This window comes from Belonocnema kinseyi, chromosome 6 (assembly GCF_010883055.1).
Source record: "Belonocnema kinseyi isolate 2016_QV_RU_SX_M_011 chromosome 6, B_treatae_v1, whole genome shotgun sequence".
Classification (NCBI taxonomy): domain Eukaryota; kingdom Metazoa; phylum Arthropoda; class Insecta; order Hymenoptera; family Cynipidae; genus Belonocnema; species Belonocnema kinseyi.
The window spans coordinates 39,647,260-39,667,906 of NC_046662.1; the positions used below are offsets into that span (position 1 = coordinate 39,647,260).

The 20,647-nt window shown below is 24.0% G+C and overlaps 1 protein-coding gene across 1 annotated transcript in view; it reads right to left on the bottom strand.

Annotated features, from left to right (window-relative positions):
- LOC117175343 overlaps positions 1-20,647 on the bottom strand; it is an 87,692-nt gene that overhangs the window by 8,923 nt on the left and 58,122 nt on the right. Inside the window, exons 15-20 of the mRNA XM_033365050.1 lie at positions 15,435-15,558; positions 15,135-15,329; positions 14,866-15,036; positions 11,276-11,499; positions 4,269-4,788; positions 396-709 (exon numbers count right to left, since the gene is read on the bottom strand). Coding sequence (XP_033220941.1) covers positions 396-709; positions 4,269-4,788; positions 11,276-11,499; positions 14,866-15,036; positions 15,135-15,329; positions 15,435-15,558 — 1,548 coding nt within the window. The remainder of the gene's footprint in view (positions 1-395; positions 710-4,268; positions 4,789-11,275; positions 11,500-14,865; positions 15,037-15,134; positions 15,330-15,434; positions 15,559-20,647) is intronic.

Genomic DNA, 20,647 nt, shown 5'->3' on the forward strand with positions numbered 1-20,647 from the left:
AATGGACGAATTTCTAATAAAATTATAGAATTTTCAAACAAAAAATTGAATTTTCAGCTAAAAAGATTAATTTTCTAACGAAAAAAAAAACGAATTTTGAACCAAATTCAAGAATTCTCAACAAAAAGTTCAATTTTCATCTAAAAAGTACGAATTTTTACCAAAATTTAAGAATTCTGAATCAAAAAGATTAATTAGATTCCAAAAGAAGCGGATTCCTAATAAAACTGAAGAATTTTCAACCAAAAAGTTGAATTTTCAACTAAAAACATAAATATTTAAATAAGAAGATTAAGTTTTAAAGAACAAGACTAACTTTCTACAAAGAAGAACAGATGAATTATGAACAAAATACATGAATTTTCAAACAAGTACTGAAAGTAAAAACTTGATACCTTCGAGCTTTCGTAATCTTCTTGAAAAACAGGATTGTCCGACCTCATCGGATTTTGAGACACGTCGCTCAAGCTTCCCGAAGAATTTTTATTCGAGAGTATATCCTTCCTGAAAAGGTCTCCTTGATTCTCTTGAGAGTCTTCATTTACACCCAATTGCGTAATTTCTTCGTCCTCTATCATCCTGCTAATCAAGGCTGGATGATTGCAGATTTGTCGTAATCTTAAAAGCAGAACCAGAATGTGGTACTGTTGGATAACTCCCTTAGTATTTAATAAAGCCTTGTTCAGCTCGTCGAAAATCTCTTGGGGAACTGTAGAGAAAGTTTAAAAACATAAATGAAATATAGAGGAAATGGAGAAAATATAATTAAAAAAGAGCACTTTCATAAAAAGAAATAGGATTATAACAAATTAATAAAGAGATAGAACAAGGTTTAATTAAGCATAAATATTCTTAAATTTAAACATTATTTAATTTTAAAATAAAACTTTTGTTCCAATTTGGATTCACATGAATGCAAAGGAAATTTTTTTTATTGATTACGGTTACCGGATATTCCAAGAATATTTTAAGATAGAAACAAAAATAATCGACTGGACCCTTTTTAAACAAAGTCGATTTTTGAATTTTGAACTGGATAAGATCAGTTTTGAAACGAAAAAGGAATTATTAAATTTTTAGTTAAAAAAATTAATTTTGTACCTAAATAAAAGAATTTCAAACAAAGTGATGAATTTTCAATTAAAATGAGCAATCTTCAATGGAAATAGATGAATTTCAAAATAAAAATATAAATATTAGTAGGGACACTTGAATTTTCAAAGAATAAAATTAACTTTTAACTAAAAAAGACGAATTTCTAACCAAACACGTGAGTTTTCAACTCAATAACTATTTTAAACAACACAAAAAGGCCATTTTTGAACAAAAAAGTTGAATTTTCAACTAGAAAAGATGAATTTTTAAACAAAAATATTCATTTACTGCCAAAAAAGTCGAATTTTTTAACAAAGTTCAAGAATTTTTTAAGTTGAATTTTAAACTAAAAATGAATATTAAAAAAAAATTAATTTAGTACGAAAAAGACGCATTTTGAATAAAATTAAAGAATTCTGAACCAAAAAGTTTAATTTTCAATTAAAACAAATGAAATTTTAGACAAAAAGATTGACTTACTACAAAAAGGACGAATTTTACATAAAATTGAATAATTCTCAACCAAAAGTGGAGTTTTAAACTAAAAAAAAGATGAATGTTTATACCAAAAGATTAACTTAATACAAAAAAGAAGAAATTTTAACAAAATTTAAGAATTCTGAACCAAAAAGACTAATTTAGTACTCAAAAAGACGAATTTTTAATAAAATTCAAGAATTCACTACGAAAAAGTGGAATTTTCAACTACAAAAGATGCATTTTTAAACAAAAATATTAATTTACTACCAAAAAAAAACGAATTTTTAAGAAAGTTCAAGAATTCTGAACCAAAAAGATTAATTTATTACTCAAAAAGACGAATTTTAAATCAAATTTAAGAATTCACTACCAAAAAGTTAAATTTTTAACTACAAAAGATGAATTCTTGAATAAAAAGATTAAGTTACTACACAAAAAGGCGAATTTTCCAAACTATTCAAGAATTATCAAAGAAATAGTTGAATTTTTAAGAAAGAAAATGTTTTTTTTTTCAATTTTTAAGAAAGTACTTCAACTTTAAAAATTGGATGTTAAATTTTAAACAGAAAAAATGTATTTTTAAACAAAAAGATTAATTTTCTAACGAAAAAAAAACCAATTTTTAACCAAATTCAAGAATTCTCAACCAAAAAGTTGAATTTTCAACTAAAAAAGATGAATTTTTAATGAGGTTAAAGAATTTTTAACAAAAAATTTGAATTTTCAATTGAAAAAATGATTTTTTATACAAAAAGACGAATTTAATACGAAAAAAACGAAGGAATTTTAATAAAATTCAAGAATTCTGAAGCAAGAAGATTAATTTAGTACTAAAAAAGGCGAATTTTTAATAAAATTCAAGAATTTACCACCAAAAAGTAGAATTTTTGCCTACAAAGTTAAAGAATTCTGAACCATAAAGATTAATTTAGTACCAAAAAAGAAGTTGTTACACTTTAAACCGAAAAAGATTAATTTTCTTAGGAAAAAAAAAACGAATTTTTAGCCAAATTCAAGAATTCTCAGCCAAAAAGTTGAATTTTCAACTAAAAAATATGAATGTTTAAAACAAAGGATTATTTTACAAGAAAAAGACGAATATTTAACAAAATTAAAGAACTATGAACAAATTCGGTACAAAAAGAGACGAATTTTTAATAAAATTAAAGCATTTTCGACCAAACAGTTGAATTTTTAACTAAAAACATCAATTTTGAAATAAAAAGATTAATTTTCTAACCCAAAAAACGAATTTTTAACCAAATTCATTAATTATCAACAAAAAGTTAAATTTGCAACTAACAAATACGAATTCTGAGACAAGAAGATTGATTCGGTACCAAAAGAGACGAATTACTAATAAAAATGAAGAATTTTCAATCAAAAAGTTGAATTTTCAACTAAAGAGATTAATTTTCTAACAAAAAAAAAAGATTTTTTAAGCAAATTAAAAATTTATCAACAAAAAGATTTTCATCTAAAAAATACGAATTTTTAAAACAAAAGAGTATTTTTCAACAAGAAAAATACGAATTTGCAAAAGATGTGATTATTTCACCATAAAAAAGACGAATTTTTAACAGAATTCAAGAATTCTGAATCAAAAAGAGACCAATTTCTAATAAAATTGAAGAATTTTCAACTAAAAACATACATTGTTAAATAAGAAGATTAATTTTCTAACGAAAAAAACGAATTTTTAAGCAAATTCAAGAATTATCAACAAAAAGTTGAATTTTCATCTAAAAAATACGAATTTTTAAAACAAAAGAGTATTTTACAACAAGAAAAATACGAATGTTCAAAACATGAGATTATTTCACTATAAAAAAGACGAATTTTTAACAGAATTCGAGAATTCTGAATAAAAAAAAACAATTTCTAATAAAATTGTAGAATTTTCAACTAAAAACATACAATGTTAAATAAGAAGATTAATTTTCTAACGAAAAAAACGAATTTTTAAGCAAAATCAAGAATTATCAACAAAAAGTTGAATTTTCATCTAAAAAATACGAATTTTTAAAACAAGAGATGATTTTACTACTAGAAAAATACGAATTTTCGAAAGATGAGATTATTTCACTATAAAAAAGACGAATTTTTAACAGAATTCAAGAATTCTGAATCAAAAAGAGACCAATTTCTAATAAAATTGAAGAATTTTCAACTAAAAACATACATTGTTAAATAAGAAGATTAATTTTCTAACGAAAAAAACGAATTTTTAAGCAAATTCAAGAATTATCAACAAAAAGTTGAATTTTCATCTAAAAAATACGAATTTTTAAAACAAGAGATGATTTTACTACTAGAAAAATACAAATTTTCAAACCAAAACATTATTGCACCACAATAAAATACGAATGTTTTAAAGAATTCTTGAATTCTGAACAAAAAAGATTAAGTCAGTACCAAAATAGACGAATTTCTAAAAAAAATCAAGAATTTCCAACCAAAAAGTTGAATTTTCAACTGAAAAAGATGAATTTTTAAAAAGAAAAGATTATTTTACTACAAAAAAAAAGAATTTTAAACAAAAGTCAAGAATTATGAACTGAAAACATTAATACAGTACCAAAAGAGACGAATTTATAATAAAAATTCAGGAATTTTTAACCAAAGAGTTGAATTTTCAGCTGGAAACCTAAATTAAAAAAAAAAAGATTAATTTTTTACAAAAATCCACTCACTATTGTCATCCTTGGTAAGGACCCTCGAGTTCTTTTTCGCACTGTGGACCAGTTGGTGCAGGGTATACGAAAATCGTCCCGCCCTCCTGTCCCTCTGCATGAGGAACTGAGCGAACATCGTTCGAGAGTAGGCCAGAAGCGTTTTATAAACTTGAGTTTCTTCCTCGTCAAGCTCAATTTCAATTGTCTCGACGATCCGAGGCGGCAAGGGCGGCATCTCACCACTCGCCTGCAACTCGCCCTTCGTTCGTCGCATTACGAGCGATTTTAGAAGGGTTGTAATTCGCATTATTCCTGCTCTAGAGCCCCGCATGGTACTATTCCATATCCGGATATCGTCCCATGGATGGCATCCTAAAAACTTGAGGATCGCGTAAATGTCTAGGGGCCTATTGTGAACAGGTGTCCCTGTCATGGCCCATCTTTTAGGCGACTTTAGCATACAAGCCGATTCTGAAACGTTAGTCTTTGGATTTCTGATCTGGTGTGCCTCGTCTAACACAACTCGCTTCCAGTAGACCTTTAACACACATTTTCATAGAAATTCAATGTTAATCACGTTTTTTTTTAGGACAGTTTGCTGCTGAGGAAAAATTACGAGAGATTTACCAATAACCATTTCAATCAAAGAAAAAGATTCAAGGTAATTTCCAGATTGTCAAACATTTTTTATAGTCAATGAAATTAAAATATTCAAACTTAAAGTCAAACCTTTTTCCTTTTGAAGTAATAAAAATGGAGCTGCAAATTAAAGTACGGAAAGTGGAACTCTTAAATTTTAAACTTTTAAAACTGAAGTTTAAAAGTTTCATCATTCAAAAATTTTCAGGGTGACCGTTTTAATTCAAAGTCAATGAAATTTAAAAAATGGAACACTAAAGCTAAACAATTTTTCACTTGAGGTAATAAAAACTGAGCTGCAAATAAAAGCACTCAAAGTGGAACTGTTCAATTTTGAACTTTGAAAATTGAAATTAAACAATTTTTCATTACAAAATTGTGTATTCCATATTTTCACTTCAACCAATTGAAGTTGATTCTGAACAAATTCGGTATCAAAATGGATGAATTTCTAATAAAATTAAAGAATTTTCAAACAAAAAATTGAATTTTCAGCTAAAAAGATTAATTTTCTAACGAAAAAAAACGAATTTTGAACAAAATTTAAGAATTCTCAATAAAACGTTAAATTTCCATCTGAACAATTCAAAATTTTAAAACAAAAAATTATTTTACTACAAAAAAATACGAAGTTTTAAAATAAAAGTTAAATAAATCAAAAATATTTCAAAAATTTCACAGGTTTAAAAATATTTTACAAAAAATCCAAAGCTGAGGGAGAAACAGTGGATCAAATGCATAGAACAAAACTTTATTTCTGTAATATCTTTGTAATTAATAATCATTATTGGCACTTTATTATTTCATTAAATAGTAATTAAAATATAAAAAATATTTTTCAAATACACTTATAGCAAAAATTAACTTTTACGAAGATATTAGCAAAATAGGACAAAAATGAACTGAATCCCATGTATTTGGTCCCTTGCTTTCCCCACAGCAATCTACTATGTGAAGTTAGCTGTTGATTAAAGTGAAAATACCTCATTCAAATGCTCAATAATTTACGTTCAAACGTTCAACGAAATAGCAGAAATTTTTACCCAAAAGAAATAAATTTCAACCAAAAATTGTCGAATTTTTAAACAAATATTTGAACTTTCAAACCAAAAAGAAGAATTTTTTAGAAGACAGTTGAGTTTTCAACAAAAAAGTTCATTTTCAACCAAGAAAGATAATTTTTCTGCTATCACAGATGAATTTTAAATCCGAAGGGACGAATTTTCTATACAAAAAGAAAAAACAAAACAATTGAATTGTCGATCAAAAATCATGAGTTTTTAACAAAATAGGTCCATTTTTAACTAAATCAAACATTAAATCGAATTATCGGATTTTTTACCAAAACAAAAATGAACTTTCAACCTGAAAAGTTTAATTTTTAAACTAAAAGTTGAATTTTCAAGACAAATTAACCAATTTTTTAAGAAGATATTTGAATTTTCAAACAAGCAAGTTTAATTTTCAACCCCAAGAATGTTGAATTTTCAACAAAATAATTAAATGTTCATCAAAACATTTGAATTTATAACCAATAAGAATTAACTTTCAACCCAAAATAGTTGAATTTTCAAGCCAAAAAGATTAATTTTGCGAAAAACTGTTGAATTTTCAATCAAGAAACATTATTTTTCTACTGTCAAAGAAGAATTTGCAATCCAAAATAATAAAAAATTTATATCTAAAAAGAAGAATGTTGAACAAAACAATTGAATTTTTTGGAACAGTTGAATTATCAACAAAAAAGTTAATTTTCTACCAAGAATGTTGAATTTACAACAAAATAATTAAATGTTCATCCAAATAGTCGAATTTTAACCAAAAAGAATAAACTTTTAACCAAAAATATATAGTTAACTTTATTTTTGACTTATATTACAGGGTGGCCGTTTTAATCGACGAAATAAATTCCCGGTCATTTCCCGGTTCGCAAACATTTTTCACGGTCAATGAAATTTAAAAATTGGAACACTAAATTCTACAAAATTTTCCACTTGAGATAATAAAGACTGAGCTGAAAATGAAAGCACTTCAAGTGGAACTGTTAAATTTAGAACTTTTAAAATTGAAATTTATAAGTTTTTAATTAAAACATTTTTTATTGAAATACTAAATAATTTACGCGTATAAAATGTAAGGCACTAACATTTTTCAATATAAAAGAAATAAAAATCCGCGTTATCATTTCCAATGTTCTAAATTAAAAAATAAATCAATGAATTTTAACATTTTCAAAATTATATAATTTTAAGGAATTTTAAGCTAGAAACATTAAATATTGAAAAATTGAATATTTTTCAACGGAACAGTTCTTAAAATAGAAATTCAATTATTTTATTTTTAAATAATTTAAAAATTCTTGGAAAGCTTTAAAATTTTATGTCAAAATCTTGAGAATTCTTGAAATTGTTTTAAATTTGTTTTAAATTTGTTTTAAATTTAAAATAATTTTCGAAATATTTCAGAACTTCTAAATATCTGTCAAAATGAATTGAATTTTTTCTAGAAATTTTCAGAGAATCCTGAAAATTTCTTTACAATTTGGATGTATAAATAACAATTGAGAATATTTCAAAAGTTTTTCAAAGATTTAAACAAAATTTTCAAAAAGGATTCTAGAAGATTTAGTAAGAAAACTTTTTTTAATTTTCTTGATAATTTTTAATATTTTTAAAACTCCTAAATATCTCTTAAAATTACTCAAAATTTTTCTACAAATATTCATTTGTAAATTATACATCAAAATAAAAAAATTTCACTTACAAATAAAATATTTTTCAAATACAAAAATTAAAATTGTAACATTTAAAGACTCTTCGAAATTTTAACGATTCCAGGTTTTCTATATCAAAAAATTCAGTTAAAGATTCTTTAGTTTTAAATATTTGGTTTTAATTTACTTATCTTAAATAAAAATTCAAATATTGCTAAATATTCAATAATTAATCTTTTTTTTATAAAAAATATCAAAATGAATGGGTTGAAAATTCAATATTTTAGAATATAACAATATTTTTTTAAAATCCTTTAATTAAAAATATATTATTATGATAAATTTAAAAAAATTATTTATTTATGAAATAAAAATGTTTTTTATCAAAAATTTCCAACATTAAACGCTTTTATTTTTTATTTTTTCAAGTCTTTAAGAAAGCGGTCACCTTAATCACTTTAAGCAATTATAAGCTAGAAACATAAAAAATGGAACGATACCATGTTTTTTTATGAACTAAATTATGAAAAAATTTCTAATCAGTTGAAAAAAATGACAAAATTTCTTTAAAAGCTTCCACATTCATTTTCGATTATTTTGAAAATCTTTATAAATATTCTCTCAACATTAATTTTTCGAAATAAAAGATGATTTTACATTTTTCTAAAAAATGTTATTTATTCTTCTGAAGCCTTTCAAAATTGTTAAAAAGCTTCCAAGCATCGAAATTTCAGCACGAATAGCTAGATTTTGTCGGTACATGTAGACACACTTCGTTTAAATTATTTGAAATCGTTAAAAAAAATTCAATCAATTTTAAATTTGTTTAAAACTTATAAATATTTCTTCAACAATTAAACAATTTAACTGACAAATTAAATTGTTTTAAATGGAACAATTAAAATTTGCAACTTTTGAAGTTTAGTTTTCTTGTTTGGTTTAGAATATTTTATTTATAATTACTTATTTTAAATGAACAGTCAGATATTTCTAAATATTAAGCCATTGTACTTTTTCTAATTTGAAACATTTCAAATTTAAGGGTTTAAAAATGGAATATTTTAGACTGAAATCATTTTTGAAATTTAATAAAAGCCTTTAATTATGAATATATTATTTAGAAGTTATTTTAAAATTAATATTAGTTTATAAAGTTTTATTCGGGAATTGCTAGTTGTTTAAATAATAAGACTATCCAATTGAAACATTTTAATTTGCAACATTAAAATCTGCAAATTCTAAAATTTTGAACTGATTTCGAATCGTATTGTAAGACCAATTATTATTCACTTTTTCATTCCGATTTAAAATTCCATTTTTAAAACCATAAATTAATTTATATTCACATTTGATCAACTGAAAAAAATGTTTTTGATCAAAAATCCACGATTTTAAAGGCTTCTAATTTTTGATTTTTGAGCCTTTAAAACTAAATTTTTAAATTCTTTACATTAAAATATATGCTTCAAAATTAAAAATCTAAAATGGACAATTGTCGCAGATTTCTAAATTTTCACAAATATCCACCAAAATATTAAAAGATTTGAAAATGTTAAAATGACTTTAAGAGATTTTAATGATTCCATATTTAAGATTTCAAATATTTTCAAAAAAATCCCAAGACTTCAGATTTTCAAATATTACAAAAAATCTAATAATAATTGCAGATTTTAGAAATATTTCTAAATTTCACTGAATTTTTTTTTAAATCGTAGATTTCAGAAAATTTCAAAACGTTTCAGAAGTTTCCAAAAATTTCGCAACTATTTCAAAGATTCCACATAATTCTCATAGATTTAAAAGATTACCAAATACTTAGATTTCAAAATATTATAAAAATATTTCAAAAATTTCACAGGTTTAAAAATATTTTACAAAAAATTTACAATAATTCAAAGGTTTTACGAAATTTTACAAAGATATCAAGGATTTCAAAATATTTAAAAGATTTTACAAAGATTTCAAAAAAATTCAAAGATTTTAAAAAATTTGAAAACTTTCACAAAGGCTTCAAGGATTCCAAAATATATTAGATTTAAAAATATTAAAAAATGTTTCAAAGCTTTCACAAAGATTCTAAAATATCTCAAATATTTCAAAATATTGCTTTTTAATATTTCAACATGTTAAAAAGTATTTTAAAAATTTCCCAAAATATTTACAATAATTCAAAGATTCTTAAGAGTTTGCGAAAATTTCACAAAGATTTGAAAGATTTAAAAACATTTCTATTTCAACATATTACTGAATATAAATTAAAATTTAGCAGAGTTCAAAAATTTCACAAAGATTTTAAAGATTTCAAGACTTCAGTTTTTATAATATTTCATAATATTTCAGAAGATGATTCTATAAGCCTTGAGATTTGAACAGATTTCAAACATTTTAGAAAGGTTTCAAGGATTTAGAAGAGTTCAGCAATTGAACACGATTTCAAAATATTAAAAAAGTATTTAAAGATTTGAAAAATTGCACAAAAATTCCCAAATATTTAAAATAATTCAAAAATTTAAAAGATTTTACAAAAATTTCAAGATTTAAAAATATTTTTATTCCAAAATATTACTGCACATTAAAAAAATTTCGCAGATTTCAAAAAGATTTTAAAGATTGTAAAAGATTTCAGTTTTTAAACTGTTTCAAAATATTTAAGAAGATGATACCGGAAGCCTTCAGATTTCAAAAGCACATTTTTAAAATTTCACGATTTTAAACATTCCAAAGTTCAGATTTCAAATTAATAAAAAATTTCCTAGATTTCCACCAAATTACAGATTTTACCAAAATATTAAGATATTTGAGAATGTTTAAATAACTTTTACCGAGATTTTAATGATTCTATAATTTTTTAGATTTCAAAATATAAAAAAAGATTTCAAAGATTTCAAAAAGATGTCATAGAATTCGGAAAGATTTAATAGATTCCCAAAAAACTTCAGATTTCAAAAATTTCATCGAAATTTCAAAATATTTCACACAGAGTTCCAAAATTCCAGGAAGATTCAAAAGATTCCATAAGAATTTCACAAAAATTAAAAGACTTGAAATATTTCAGTGATTTCCCAATGGTTTTACAAAAATTTTAAAAAGATTACAAATTTTAGATAAACAATATTTTTCATTTAATAAAAAGCCTTTAATTACGAATATATTCTTTTTACGTTATTATAAAATTGAAAACAGCTTATAAAATTTCAATCGGGCTTTTGCATTTGGTTTTCCCCCCAAAATTATCGACTTCAAACACTGCCAATTTTTAATTTTTTTAATATTTAACCCTCAAACGGTACACTAGTGCGAATTGGTTTATTTGCAATGTTAGTATTATATATTTAATATATTAAACATATAATGAATATTTAACATATATATTTAATATATATGGGGATAATTCGCTGCAGCTGTATTTGCGTAAATGCCAACAAAATGAAAAAACTTCGGGTGCGAGTTCGCACCAGTGTACTATTTGAGGGTTAAAACTACATTTTAAAATTCTTCAAATGAAAAATGTACGCTTAATAATTAAAATACAAAATGTAACATTTGTAAGTGAAAGATAACAATTTTTTTAATTCCCTGTAAAAAAAATTCAGTCATTTTCCGGTTTTTCCCAGTGTCCCGGTCCAGCGGCCACCCTGGATTTAAATTAAAAAAATATTATTCTTCAACCTACCTTGTTTAACATGACACAATCTTGATGCAGAAGGGTGTACGTGGTGAGGACTATATCCGGTCTACAAAGTTCCCTCGGATCCCTCGTTCGGTTGGCACCATGGTGAATCAGAACCTTCAAAAGTCCGCTATTCGTCCGTTTTTTAATTTCGTTTTCCCATTGCTGCAGAAGGGTAGGTGGGCACACAACCAAAGTACCGCCATCGATCGTAAATTTTTCATAAACTTCATAAAAATAAAATAAATTAAATAAATAAAAAATAGTTGATAGCTCCCATTAGGAGCTGTACTTTAAATTTACGTAACGGATTATAGGTCCTCTCATTTATTGTAATAATTTTAAAATAGAATCTTTTACTATGAAAGGTCGCTTTTTCACAAAATACTTCAATTTTCAATCAAAAAAAGATAAATTCCCAACAAAAAATTGTCATAGTTTATATTCCAATAAGAAAAGATGAAATTTATACACAAAGACTTTTAAAACTAAAAAGAAGAGTTTTCAACAAATAAAGATTTTTTCACTAAAGGAAGACATAAATTCTAAATTTTTTAACCTTTCAGCCAAAAGACGAATTTTCTCTTCAATAATTCAGTTTTCAAAGAAAAAATATGACTTCAGCAAAACATTTAATTTACACAAAACTGATGCATTTTTATATAATAAAAATTACATTTAAAACAAAGAAAATAATTTTTTACCAAAAAAAGAAAATTTTCAACTAAAAAAGATCAATCTTTAAAAAATCTAAGTTACAATTTGAGTTCAAAAATAAATTTTAAACCAAAAAAAAAATCTTTTCCACTAAACAGTTACATTTTGAATCAATCAAAACAATTAACTTTTAACCAAGTAGTTGAAATTTCAATTAAAAAATATTAATTTTCATCAAAATAGTTTAATACTCAAGCAAAGAAGAATCATTTTTAACCAAAAAGTTGCATCTTCATAAAAAAAGAAATTTCTACCAAAGCAGATAAAATTTTAAACAAAAAAGATAAATAAAAAAAATAGTTGAATTTTTCTCTTAAAAAAGATTTTAGTTGAATTATTGCGATAAAAATACGAATTTTCTAACAAGAATTCTCTACTAAACAGTGACGTTTTTATAAAAAAAAAGATTAAATTTTTCTTAAAACAGATGAATTTTTATTTTAAAAAAGGGATTCAAAAAAAGATTTGAATTTCAATCCAAAATAGATTCCAGTTGATTTTTCAAGATCCAAATATGAATTTCATTACAAAACATAATTTACTACGAAAAAAATTGAATTTTTAATCCAAAAAGACGAATTTTTTCAATCAAAAAGGATGAATTTTTACCAAATAGTTTTATTCTCTACCAAATAGTTGCATTTTTCTCCACAAAAGATTAAGTTCCTTTAAACAGGTGAATTTTCATTTGAAATAAAAATCAGTTTTCAAAAAAAAAATAGAATTTTCATCCAACAAGGTTCCAGTTGACTTTTCAAGATCAAAATATGAATTTTTTAACAGAAAATAAATTTCTACGATCAAAATTGATTTTTTAACAAGACTGTTAAAAGGAAAAATCGACTGAAAAAGGTGAATATTTAATAAAAAAGACAAACTTTCAACAAATAAACCTTTTTCACTCGAAAAAGAAATAAAACTTTAAATTGTTGAAACTTTAAGCCAAGACGAATTTTTCTACAGAAATTGAATTTCCAAACCAAAAATTTGACTTCAGCAAAAAATTAATTTTCCACGAAACTGATGCATTTTTACCCAACAAAAATGAAAAGGAGAATTTTCAAATAAAGAATATTAATCTTTAAAAAATGGAAAAGTTAGAATTGCAGTTAAAAATTTAATGTTTAACCAACAAAGGAATTTCCAATAATTACAACTAAAAATATAAACATTAAAAAAATTATTCTTTAACAAAATGATTCCCAAATGTTTTAAAGACAATACTTAAATACTCAAGCAAAAAAGAATATTTTTTTAACCAGAAAGTTACATTTTCATAAAGGAAAAAATTTCTACTAAAAAAGATGGATTTTTTTTCTCAAAAATATAAATGAAAAAAAATGGTTCAATTTTCAGTTAAAGAAGATTTCAGTTTACTTTTCACGCTCAAAATATAAATTTTTAATCAAGAAATAAGTATCTATAAAAAAATTTAATTTTCGGTCAAAAAATACAAGTTTCTAAACAAAAAGGATGAATTTTATAATAAAATTTTTGAAGTCTCCATCAGATTTTTTTCCAGATTTCTCCCAAAGAAATTAAATTTCTCTTAAAACAGATGAATTTTTTTTTATAATTTCAAATAAATAGTTGACTTATTAATCAAAAAAGATTCCAGTTGACTTTTCGAAACCAAAACATTAATTTTTCAACAACAACAAAATAATTGACTTTCCATCCAAAAAAGATTCCAGTGGACTTTTCAATATCAAAATATAAATTGTTTAACAGAAAATGAGTTTCTACGTATAAAATATTTAATTTTCATTTAAAAAAAACGAATTTTATCAATGAAAAAGGATGATTTTAACTAAATAGTTGAAATTTCTACCAAACAGTTGCATTTTTATCCAAAAAATATTAAATTTGTACCAAAACAGAAAAATTTTTAATAAAAAAACACATTTTTCTTTTTGAAGTTCAACTTTCATTCAGAAAATATATCAATTCATTTTTCAACAGCAAAATATAAATTTTAAACAAAAAGTAAACTTTCTACGAAATCGTTAAATTTTCAACGAAACAGTAGAATTTTCAACCAAAAAGTATGATTTTTTAAGAAAATAGTTCAATTTTCAACCAAACAAATGTATTTTTATTCAAAAAGTATGTCTTTAACAAAATTGTTGAATTTTCAACCGAAAAATTGCATTTTTATTCAAGGAAGATGAAATTTTGTCTAAGAAAAATGAAAACTCAACTAAACAGGTTTATTTTTATGCCAAAAGACAAATTTCCCAAAATTTCACCCAAAAAGACTTCAGTTAATTTTTGAAACCAAAAATACGAATTTTAAACAAAAAGGAAAATTGTCTACGAAATAGTATAATTTTCAACGAAATAGTTACAATTTTGTCCAATAAAAATGAAAATTCTAATAAAAAATGTGACTTTTAGAATAAAAGAGACCAATTTAATTAAAAAGAGTTGAATTTTCATCCAAAAAGATTTCGATTGACTTCTTAACACACAAATACGAATTTAAAAAATGTAAATTTTCTAGAAATAGCTGAATTTTCAACAAAACAGTTTCATATTTATCCAAGAAAGATGCAATATTTCAACTAAAAATTATTAATTTTCAAATCAAAAGATACATTTTCAGAAAAGTTTTTATCAAAAAAAGAGTTTTGATTTATGATCAAGAAAATATGAATTTTAAAGAAAAGGTTATGTTATACGAAAAGTTGAATATTTAACCCAAAAAGACGTTTTTTTAAAACCAAAAACAGTTGACTTTGCAACAAAAAAGGGCGTCTTTAAAAAAAAATGTTTAAATTTTCAAAAAAATAATAAAATTTATAACTAAAACGATACTTTCCAGGAGAAAGTTTTTATTTTAAGTACGATCCCTTGTCTAATTTTATAAAAATTACCCTGGGTTTTAACCCTTTTTTTGCTTTTTGGTACAATCGGTGCATCCCAGTCGTCCCCACTGTCTGCACTATCAAGTCCACAGCTTGCAGAATTCTGACGTCGTTCAATCGGAATCGAATGGACTATCAAGGCAATCATTGTAAGGGTTTTTCCCAATCCCATATCATCCGCTGTAACGAATTAATAGTTCCCATTTTTTAAATAAATTCAATATTCTCAGCTAGATTTTTCAAACATTTTAAAAAGAAATTGAGTTTTTATTCCGTGCCTAAGATTCCACCAGGACATGACGCTGTGCCCTCCCTTTGAAGCATCCATTTTAGAGCCTTCTTCTGATGCAGCATCAGTTTTACTCGCAGACCGAGTGGATCTTCTGCAAATTCGTGATCTTCAGGGCACCCAGAAAGTGCTTGCTGCAATTCGTGGACGCCCTTAGCAATGGCCGCATTGGTCGTTGAAAATCCTTTCATTAAATCTTCAAAATTCCCTTTTTTCGAGCCATTGATAAAAATATTATAATCTTTTTCTTCCTCATCCTGATTCTCTTCCGAATCTTCATCAGAATCACTCGAGGCTTTTAAAGTGGCTGCAAAATCAGCCTTTAAAATTCGAAGTCTGGTTTCTCTGTCCCTGATTAGTTTCTCGAGCGGATTGCGTTTGGCAAATTTTAAACAACTTCGGTTAAGTTTATTCTAGATAAAAAATAAATCAATAAACAGGAATGCGATATAAAAATACTTGGTGATTAAAAAAGATATATGGGGCATTATTTATTAAGTCACGGTATCTACTCAAATCCTGGAAAAAATTCCCTGGCAATTCCAGGCTTTTTTTTCAGTTATCTCAAGATTTTTCAAGGTATACTTTGAAAAGTATAAAAAAAGTACTGTGCATATATTAATAGTAATATTTTTACACATGTACAATTACTGTTTTTTTTTTTTAATTTATGAAAGTAATTTTATTAAAGGATAAGTAATTTTTTAATGGTATTGGGAATGGTTAAACTGTGATACACCACCTGGTGACAAAAACCGGAACTACAAAGAATAGGTATAATTTTTAAGACACCACCTGGTGACAAAAACCGGAACTACAAAGAATAGGTATAATTTTTAAGATTCATTTTAATTTGTGTATAAAAGTGTTTTCACGATTTTTGCTGTGGATACTAAAAGTATTTATTGGATACCAAAATTAAGTCTTTATCGGAAGATGGAATTAACATTATCTAAAGTAAAAAAAAATATATATATTTTTTACAGAAATATTTTTCTAAAGAAAATTTAAATTCTAATCGCAGGGTGGACGTTGGACCGGGAATTTGGGAATCTTATGAGACCAGGAAATGTCAGTGAATTTATTTTTTGACCGGAAATTTTACAAATTTAGACAAAAATCTTCCACCTTACACTTCTTAAATTAGAAGTTCAGTTATTTTCTTTTTAAATAGTAGAAGTTTACAAAAGATTCTAAGCTAACAAATTTTCTACGCAATAGTTAAATATTTTATGAAACAATTAAATTTTAGAGAAAAAATATGAGTTTTCAACGAAATATATGAAATTTCAACGTGATAGTCGAATTTTCAACTAAAAAAGATCAATTTTGGACCAAAAACAATTTTTTAATAAAAGATTCAATTAAATTTAATTAAAATTATCAATCTTCAATGAAAAGATATTTAAATTTTGAATAAAAAACAGTTGAATTGAACATATAAAGGTGAATTTTCAACAAAATAGTTGAATCGTCAAAGAAAAAAACGAACTTTCAAGAAAATATTTCAATTTTCAATCAAGAAAGATTTTTCAATCATGAAAGAATCCAAATTTCAATTAAATTTGGTAATTTTTAACAAAATGGTTACATTTTCAACCGAAGAAATTAATTTTCGACTGAAATTATGAGTCTTCACAAAAGAAATATTTTAATTTTAAATAAAAAAACAGTTGAGTTCAATATATAAAGTTGAATTTTTAGGAAAATTATTGAATCTTGAAAAAAAAATTGTTTTTAATGAGTTCTCATGAAAATACATTAATTTTTAATTGAAATATTCAATTTTAAACTAAAAAAGACGAATTTTCTACGTAATAGCTAAATATTTTATGAAACCATTAAATTTTCGAGAAAAAATATGAATTTTCAACATAAGGAATGAATTTTCGACTGAAATTTTGAATCTTCACCAAAAAAAGATTTTGATTTTAAATCAATAAAACAGTTGATTTCAATATATAATTGTGAATTTTTAGCAAAATTGTTGAATCTTGAAAAAAAAATCAAGAAATGATTTAAATTTTCTATCAAGCGAGATTGTTTAGTCAAGAAAGAATCTAAATTTCAACCAATTTTTGGAATTTTTAATAAAATATTTAAATTTTCAACACCAAAAAAATGAATTCTCATGAAAATACATTAATTTTTAATCGAAATAGTTTAATTTTAAACAAAAATTGCGAATTCTCTACGTAATAGTTAAGTATTTGATGAAACAATTAAATTTTCGAGAAAAAAGATAAATTTTCAACAAAATATATTAAATTTCAACCTAATAGTCGATTTTTCAACTAAAAAAGATCATTTTTGACCAAAAACCAATTTTCATCAAAAGAGATGAATTTTCATTCCATAAAGATTTTTCAATCAAGAAAGGAAATAAATTTCAACCAAATTTTGGATTTTTTAACAAAATATTAAAATTTTCAACATAAGGAATGAATTTGCGACTGAAATTTTGAATCTTACACCAAAAAAAGATTTTAATTTTAAATAAAAAAACAGTTGAATTCAACTTGATGTAAAGCTTAAAATGATAGCCTAATATAATACAAAATGTAGATTTTCGCAGATTTTAAACAAAAAAAATTAGATTCTTTTCAAGAATTGTGAAAGGCTTCAAAAGAATAAAAACATTTTCTTAAGGTTCCTAGGAAAATTAAAAAAAAAACTTTTCATTTTGAAATATTATTTTGAGAGAATATTTAAAAAGTTTTTCATAGCTTTAAACAAAATTTTCAAAAAATATTCTAGAAGATTTTAAGAAAACTTTCTAAAATTTGCATGATATTTTTTAATATTTTTAAAACTCATACATATCTCTTAAAATTACTCAAATTTTTTCTACAAATGTTCATTTGTGAACATGGCCAGCGGCCACTCTGAATTACTTTTTTTTATTTATGAAAGTAATTTTATTAAAGGATAAGTATTTTTTAATCGTATTGGGAATGGTTAAACTGCGATATATCACCTGGTGACAAAAATCCGAACTAGAAAGAATAGGTATAATTTTAAAGATTCATTTTAATTTGTGCATAAAAGTGTTTTCACAATTTTTTTTGTGGAGTTAAAAGTATTTATTGGATACTAAAAGTAAGTCTTTATCGGAAACAAAGGGGTGTAGACGGAATTAACATTATTTAAAGTAAAAAATATATGTATTTTTTTACAGAAATATTTTTCTAAACAAAAAAAAAATTATTGTTCTATTTATTACGATTTTCAAAAGATTACTTAAATTCCAATCACAGGGTGGCCGTTGGACCGGAAATTTTATGAGACCGGGAAATTACAGTGAATTTATTTTTGACTGGAAATTTTACAAATTTATAGACAAAAATCTTCCACTTTAAAAAATTTGAAATTTTAGATTTTAATTTTTAGGTGTACATTTTATTTTAAAGAATTTTAAAATGCAGTTTTAAAGACTTCAGCCATTAAAAATTAGAAGCGTTTGAAATCGAAGATTTTATATGAAAAACATTTTTAGTTGATCAAATGTGAATATAAATTAATAATGATTTTTAAAATTGAACTGTTCTTTGAGATTTAAAACGTGAATAATAATTAATTTTACAAGACTATTCGAAATCAGAATTTCCAGTTTCTAACGTTAAAAATTCTGAAAACTATTTCAATTGAAAAGGCTTATTAGTTAAACTAATTGCCCAATTGAAACTTTATAAACTATTTCCAATTAAGAATAAGAATTAGAAATAAGAATTACTTAATATTTAGAAATATATGACTGTTTATATAAAATCAGTAATTGTAGTTAAATATTAAAAACTAAATTTTTAAAGTTACATTTTAATCGTTCTATTAAAAAAAACATTTAAGTTTTAAGTCAAATTTTTGAACTTCGATGTATACATAACAAATGAATACATATTATTCTTTTAAAAAGAATAATAGTAACAAAATTTCGGTGTAAATAAATATCCCACGGCCTAATTTAAAACAAAATGTTCATTTTGGCAGAATTTGGCTTCAGAAGAAAAAAAAACATTTCCTACAAAAATTGAAAATGATTTTTATTTTGAAAAGATAATATTGAGTGATTCTTCAAAAATATTTAGAAAGATTTACAAAATTATCAAAGAATGAATGTGGAAGATTTTAAGGAAGTTTAATTTCGCAGAATTAAAAAAAAAATAGAAAAAATTGGATTTATTTTAAAGAAAATTTAATTTCTAATTTAAGAAGTGTTCAGCTTATAAAAAAAATGTAATCGTTCGATTTTTAATGTTTCTGGCTTAACATTGCTTTAAATGAAATAATTTCGAAAACATTTTGATTCATTGATTGATTCTTCAATTTAGACTTTTAGAGGATTGAAAATTTTAACGTGGATTTATATTTTTAGAACTGAATCTCAATCTTTGAGCTCTACAATTTATAAAAAAATTTTTTAAAAATTCAGTCCATTATCCGCATTCTTAGCATAATTATTCTGGATAAAATTTGTCGCTACATACGTTAATTGAAGTTGATTTAAACTTAAATTCATTTAAACTTACACGAAATGTTGAAACTGTTGTTTTTTTCAAACCTATTTGACAAAAATGTATTTTTTTTACTGTATAAGATTGAAATTATATCTAAAACCTTTTGTTTTGGATGAAGATTTTTTTTGTAGTATTCAATAATTGTTTTATACTTCACAAAACTATCGTAAAAACGCTTTTATGAAAAAATTGAAGTACATCTTTAAAATTGTACCTACTCTTTCTAGTTCCAGTTTTCGACGCCAGGTGGCAAAATGGTAGACCACCCTTTCCAATACGTTTCTACCGATTTAGTTATTATGTTTAATTTAGAAAGCTTTGAAAAATTAAATTACAAGATAGTCTTATATATCACATCACCTTCGAATAATTAAATAAATTCTAAACACAAAAACATAATTAATCATTTAATTTTACCTACATATACTTTAGGTAAAATTAATTTGAATACTAGATTAAATTCACAAAAGGGGAATTTTTAAGAAAACCCATTTGAAAAGATTTTAAAATGTTTCAAAATATTACGGAATATTTAGAAAATTTCCCAGATTTCCAAATATTAAAAGCCAACACCGTACAATGTACATCAATGTTTTCTACGAAACTTAAATGATTTAAAAGATTTCAAGGATTTTAAAGGTTTTGCATTTCAAAAAATTTCAAAATACATATTCAGCCAAAAAATAGGGGTATAATTGGCACGTGGAAGAATTCTTTCACAGGTGGAAGTTTAATTAAATTTTAAAGGTTTAAAACAAACGATTATTTAAACAATAAAAATATGTTTTTTTAATACTGAACCATTTTTTTGCGTGAATTTCGATTTAACAACTTTTAAAAAATACCTTTTTTAAAAAATATTTTAGGGGAGTTATTTTGATATAAAAACAAATCGAAAACTGTATAAATTGATTGAAAATAGAACTATCGATTTAAAAACTTGGGATATTTTGACCTTATATTAAATTCAATTTAAAACGCTTCAAAT